The sequence below is a fragment of the Pteropus alecto genome, unplaced genomic scaffold (assembly GCF_000325575.1).
Source record: "Pteropus alecto unplaced genomic scaffold, ASM32557v1 scaffold160, whole genome shotgun sequence".
Lineage (NCBI taxonomy): Eukaryota > Metazoa > Chordata > Mammalia > Chiroptera > Pteropodidae > Pteropus > Pteropus alecto.
In genome coordinates this window covers 165152-171441 of record NW_006429864.1, presented here as the reverse complement: position 1 = coordinate 171441, position 6290 = coordinate 165152, and the positions used below count along the sequence as shown (strand labels likewise).

Here is a 6290-nt window from a genome sequence, read left to right as displayed (position 1 = left end):
GAATGCCAAACAGGTTCCATGTTATGTGAAAACTCTGAATAAACATGGGGAGCTGCTTGGAGCCCAGGGTTGAGGGTAGCAAGGCGGTATCTGGGTTCCATTACAAAGAATGCGGTGCTTGACTGGCCATGTCTGCCATGGCAATACCCACTGGACATGTCTGGAATGGGGAATTTGGGGGAACAGGCTGTGTACCAGCCACCCGTTCAGCTTAGAGAGGGACAAGGCATTTGTTCCAATCTTTGCATTGGGTGGTTATTCTCTCTGGCCAAGTGGCTGAGGAGGCAGTCTGAAGGCCACAAAGCTGCAAGTGGCCTCACCAGGCCCCAGATGGAACAGCATAAGCCCCCAGCTAGAGGAAGCTTGAAAGGGCAGCCCACGCAGAGCCCCAGAGGGTCTGCACATTGCAGCTCCTTCTCCTCTGGAGTCAGTTTCATCCAGGCAAATATAGTTGGCTGGCTGTGAAAATTAGTTAGATGCAACTTGGGCGTAAAAACACTGTTCATTGGTATTTACACAGAAATAACCCTAATCCGTGGATAAACTCTCAATAATTTCCAGTCCAAACCAAGAAGGTTCATCTTCAGTGTGCTATTGAGAAATGAAAATAGGGTAAAAGGACAGTCTTACTTTAATTAAGTTCTGGAATGAGGGGACACTGCTTTGAAAAGCACTGTCCCAGCAGAAGACACAGGGTGTGTGTGTAAGGATGTTTCTAGAAAATACCAAAGGCACCAAACATAACTCCAACTTGGCCTTCTGTTTCTCCTTGGTGCCACTCCGTACCACAGGCAGGGAAGCTACTTCGTCCAGCTGACTTTGGGAATGTCATAGTGCTCCGTGAGTGTGTCTAGGTGTCTGTTGAAGTCCTGGGGATGCCAAGGAGAAAGCCAATGTCAGCAAAGCGCCAAGCAGGGTACTAGGGACGTGTGGCACCATTCACCCTCACTTCTCCATAACCTGTCTCCCCTCAGTGAGCCCCCTCTGCGCAAAGCCACCCTGCCAGGCCTTACAGCCACCAGAACCCCAGCTTCTCCCTTTAATGACCCCAGGGAGGTTGGGTAAACACCCACCCCTACTGACACTCCAATGGCTTCTCTGCCAGGCTCCAAGCCTCCAGACCTAGCAAGGACCTACATGGCTGAGCCTCTCCAACTGGGCATGTGACTTACCTCTACCCTTTGCTTGTGGGTCTTGGATGCTTTCTTCAGGATCCTTTCCATTTGCTGAAGAGAAGAGAGAAAGGCATGTGAGTCACATGTTCAACACAGCCCAGGCCATTACAGGATGGGAGATGGGAGTCCCAGACAGCCTGGCTCTCACACCTAGAACAGCTGGAGGTCTCAGGTCCCTCAAGTCCACTCAGGCTCGTGTGACAGGGACACTTGGCTACAACATATTCCACCAGAAACCCAGGTCAGCTGCCCTTTGGTCTGAGTGGCAGGAAATGTACTAGCACCGACTTGGGTAGACTCTGCTGGGAACTATACAAGTTCCCAGTGCTTCTAGCTTCCTTGGGCAACTGACAGGATCTCTCTTTTGCAGAAAAAGAAGTCCCTGATGGGGTTGGAGGAAGGATGACAAATGAAGAAAGGACCTGACACAAAGTAGGTGCCTCAGTGACAGTATCCATCCTGACGCTCACAGTGCCAGGAAGGCTACAAGAGTCAATTATCTTCACGAGCGATTCTGGAATACGCCTCCAGCACCAACATGACTGCCTCCACCCCTCATTCCCAATACCTGATCGTAAGAGTTAAGTGCGTGGGATGCAGAGCCAGGCAGACCTGAGGCTGCACCTGGCTCTATACCTACTAGCTGGCTGGCTATTGCTGACTCACTTTGGTGGCCCTCCGCACCCCTGTAAGTCCAAGAACTGCATTTTCTGGTATTCGTGTCCTTGTACAGTCATCTGCCACAATGACTCTGGGCTGGCCCAGTGACTCAGTTCACTTAACAGAATGTAGTGTCAGTGCTGGCCTGAAGCCTTAAGAAGACCCAGCACCTTTTGCTTTGTGCCCTTGGAAGCCAGCCATCATATAGAAGTCTGATGACCTTACTACACAGAAAGGACCGGGAGGATGAAATGACATGTGGGGAGAGAGGCCACAGAAGGAGCACTAAGGCAGTGGACATGTGATGGCAAAGCCATCTTGGATGTTCCAGCCCAGTTGGGCCTCCAGCCCCAGCTGCCATGGGACTGCTCCAGACTCCAAGCAAGGTCAGCAGAACCACTCAGCTGAGCCCGGTCAAACCGCAGACACATGCAATAATACTGTCAGCTACCACCTGGCTGCTCCTCCCTGCTCCTCTTCTCCTTTGCTGCCTCATCTCTCTCTGCCCTGTCAGCTCCCACCTGGCTGATTCTCCCCCTGAAGTGTCTACTCTGTCCATTCCTGACTCTCTTTATGCTGCTATGAGCCCACATGAGGCTAGTGTCTCCTAAAAAGGGGCCAAACTGACTTGACCAGCTGTCGCCAATGCCAGGCCCTTGGTAGGGCTCTGCCTTCCCTCTCCCTACTCCATGCATCAAGTTCAAAGGGTGTCGTAGGTGCTGTCATCATCTCCACATGGCATATACAGAAAATTAAGACCAGAGTGCACAGTGGGTGATGGGCCTAGAGATCCCAAGCCTTGACCCTTTCCACCAGGCCAGCACCCCACTCCAAAGGCCCTGCACCCAAGAGCCAGCAGCTGTCCAGCCTTCATGCTATACTCAATTGAACACCTTCCACAAGGGAATCTGCACTGACCAACTGTACCTAGCTTTGCCCACACCTCCCTTCTCTCTCATCTGCCTCATCTCTCTGTCTTGTGGGTCAAACAAACCCTGCAACAGTACTTCCGGTTTTAAATGTTAATAACAAAAACTTGCCCTTGACCTTCTACCACTTCCAGCTGCAGGCCCATTTTTCTGTTTCCCTTGACAGTAAAACTCCCAAGAGTCATTTTTATTCCTTGTCTCCACCTCTGCCTCTCCCCACCCTCTCTTGGATCTACTCTAAGATCCGTCTTTCTTTTTAAATTATTTTAAATTATGGTTGACATACACTGTTATATTTAATCAGCCTTTCTTCCTCCTCATTTCAAATGCCAACAATGGGCTCTGAATGCTCACTCCAAGAGACCTCTTGGCAGGATATGACACGGCTGATCACTTCCTTTTCCTCTAAACACTTTCTCCACTTGGCTCCTAAGGACACACACTCTCTCCTGGTATTGTTCCTTCCCGTGATACTTTGCAGTTTCTTTTCTGACACCATCTAAGCACCAGAAATCAGACCTTAGACCTCTTCTCTGTCACTGTACCTCTTCAAAGGAGATCATCCAGTCCCATAGCAATTCCCAAATGTTTATCTGGGGCCCAGACCTCTCCACTAAACTGCAGATTCAGAAGTCAAACTGTCCACGAGAATTCTCCACTTGTATTTCTAACAGGCACCTCAAACTTTACTTCTCTAAAACCAAGGTCTTGATCCCCTCCTTTAAAAACCTGCTTTACCTGCAGTCCTTCCTCTTTCAGTAGGCACCTACTGAATGAAGGCACCTTCATTCACTCAGCTTCTCCTGCCAAAATTCCTGGTCATACTTGATTCTTCTTTCCCAGTCCACACCCAATCCATCACCTGATCCCGCTATTCTTCCTTCAAAATCTGTCCCAAACTCGGTACCTTCCATCTCTTCCACTATTAGTGCTTGACTCTGAGCAGCCATTATTAGTCACCTTGTAGGCCGCACTGGCCTCTCCCCGACCTCACGCTTGCTCCAGGAGTAACACTCCATCCCTGCCTCTTAGGGAAGGGACTATGTGCATTCACTTGTTAAATCCTCACCACAAACTTATGAAGTAGGGACTTCAGCCTTACTTTACTGATGAAGAAACTGAGGTGTGGGAGGTTAGCCAACTCGCCCAGAGTTACACCACCAACAAGCAATAGAGACAGAGTAGAACCCAAGTCTGTCTTACCAAAGCCAGTGCATCTCACTTTTGTTTTGTTTTGTTTTGTACAACTGAATTAGGCCTGAGAGCAATGAGTAAACTTTTCCCTAATGTCACTTGAGAAAATCACCCTGTCCTGGGTTAGAGTTTCTCAGCCTGGGCTCTACTGACATTTTGGATCAGATCATTCTTTTCTGTAGGGGGCGGTAATTCGATCATTATAGGATGTTGAGCAGCGTCCTGACCCTACACTCACTAGAAGCCAGCAGCACCCAGCCTGAGTTATGACAAAGAAAAATGTCTCCCAATATTGCCAAATGACTTCTTGGGGATGGAAGTAGGGGGAAAAAACAGCTTCCAGTTGAGAACCACTGACCTAGACTGGTTACCCTCCCACCCCCACAGCATAAGCTTATCTATCTAACGCTGACCACTCCTATCCCCACTGCACACAATTATTGTTTAATATCGAGAGAAATAATTTAATAGAGCCTTAAAAAACATGTTTGAATGTGCCAACAAAGTCGTCATGGAAACAGACTTGGTGGTGACTTACAGCAGGGAGCACAGCCATTTAGTAGCAACAGCTAACACCAACTGAGCATTGATTTTATACCAGACCTAGTGACAAATGCTTCACCTGCGTTACAAAGTTCCCATCCCGCTTAGGAAAAAGTACTATCCTGACCCCTACAGATGAAGAAACTGAGGTACGGAAAGAAGATAAGTTACTGGCCTAGTGTCACAGGGCAAATAAGTGACAAAGCTGGAATCCAAACCCGACTCTCGGCTCTGGCTCCTTTCAACGCCATCTCTAACTCTGTCATCTACTCAGGCCTGAAGGGCTTCCTGTCATCGGAACTCTCCCAGCTGTGGGCTCTTCCTCTCTCACTCATCATCTTCTCCCCGGAATTAAGGTCTTCTCTGACCGCTCGCCCTCCTCCGAGCATCCTGGAACAGTACCGCTTTCGAGTCTCCGGGCCCTTCCTAAGCACTCACCCGCTGGAGACCCAAGCCCGCTGCTCGCGGCATCCCCAGCCTCCCCACCCGCCTCACCCGCTTCTCCTGCATCTTCTCGAAGGCTGCCTGGGCCGGGGTCCGCTTGTCCAGGCCGCGCCGCTTCTCCTCTTCGTTCTTTTTGCTCGTTCCCATCGCTTCCAGGAGTTTCGCCTTGTCTTTGTCCTTCTTTTTCTTCTTCCTGGGAGAGGAGACGGTAGGAGATGGGGTGAGGGCGAGTCAGAGAACAAGAGCCCGGGGTCTCGGAAGGAGGCTTAAGGGGACAGAAGATGGGGCCTCGCGGGCTTCTGGGACTCACCGCTTGGTAACGCCGAGCTCTGCGACGCCTTTCAGCTTCAAGGGCCCCTTTTGGACCTGCTCGTAGGCCGCCATGGCGCCTGTCAGCAGTTAGTGCCTAAACTGCCACACTTCCTGTTTGAGAACACTACTTCCGGCAGAACTCCCGCCTCACTTAGTCTTGAGTGGCGGTGCGAAGCAGTGCACATGCGTCCTTGGCATCTGGACTCGGGCCGCTTTTTCGGGTTGCGGGAGGGGCCTGGAAAGTCAGGCGCTACGCCTCCTTTGCAAGCCGTCTCCTGCCACACTTCCGGCTTTGGCGCCCACTTCCGGGTTCCCCGACCTTGGGATCCCGTAGACAAGGGAAAACAATTTGACAGGCGCCTTTTCTTAAAACTCAGCGTCTTTTTTAGTGTTTTACGTGCCTTTGGATGTTCTTTTCTCTTTTACCGCCATATTTTGGACGTTCAATGGATAGCATGCATTTTAATTTGTACTGTTGACCAAATTGTGCCACGGGACTTGGGGGGAGAAGGAGGATAGGCGGGAGAAAAAGCAAGCATCCCCCTAATCTGAACGACACTGGATAAAGGAGGGCTCGGTGCCTGCATTTCCCAGTTCTACCTGCAGGGGGCAGCAAGCGACTGCCCAATTCTCCAGCCATAGGCTCACCCTTTGGCATTCCAGAATTGGATGAGAGTGCCAAAAGAGAACCATAGGGCCTGACAGCCTGTACCAGCTTCCTCGTGGGGCCGTGCATGACAGAATCAGCTCTTCAGAGAGGGACAGGACAGACTCAGCTGGAGACAGCTGTTCTTCCCAGCCAACCCAGCAGCTGTGGAGCTTGTCTCTGGCTCTTCCAAGACTGTGTGCCTTGGAGCAAGTGGATTGATGTCTCTGAGCTTGCCTCATAAAATGGGAATAATGATAACAACAGCTAATACTTTATATGAATTTATACGGGTCCTCTCATTTGTTCTCACAGCCACCTTATTCCATAAACCAGCCTGACTTTAAATATAGGGAAACTGAGGCACAAACTGTTATCTAACCTATG

The 6290-nt window shown here is 50.3% G+C and overlaps 1 protein-coding gene across 1 annotated transcript; it reads right to left on the bottom strand.

Moving 5' to 3' along the window:
- Nucleotides 1-592: 592 nt before the first annotated feature.
- FAM32A (family with sequence similarity 32 member A) lies at nucleotides 593-5416 on the bottom strand. The gene is made up of 4 exons (XM_006904247.3): nucleotides 5256-5416; nucleotides 4997-5138; nucleotides 1173-1226; nucleotides 593-869 (listed from the first exon to the last, which is right to left on the bottom strand). Exons 1-4 carry the CDS (start codon nucleotides 5327-5329, stop codon nucleotides 801-803), a joined length of 339 nt encoding a protein of 112 aa, XP_006904309.1. The 5' UTR covers nucleotides 5330-5416; the 3' UTR covers nucleotides 593-800.
- Between the last annotated feature and the right edge of the window lie 874 nt (nucleotides 5417-6290).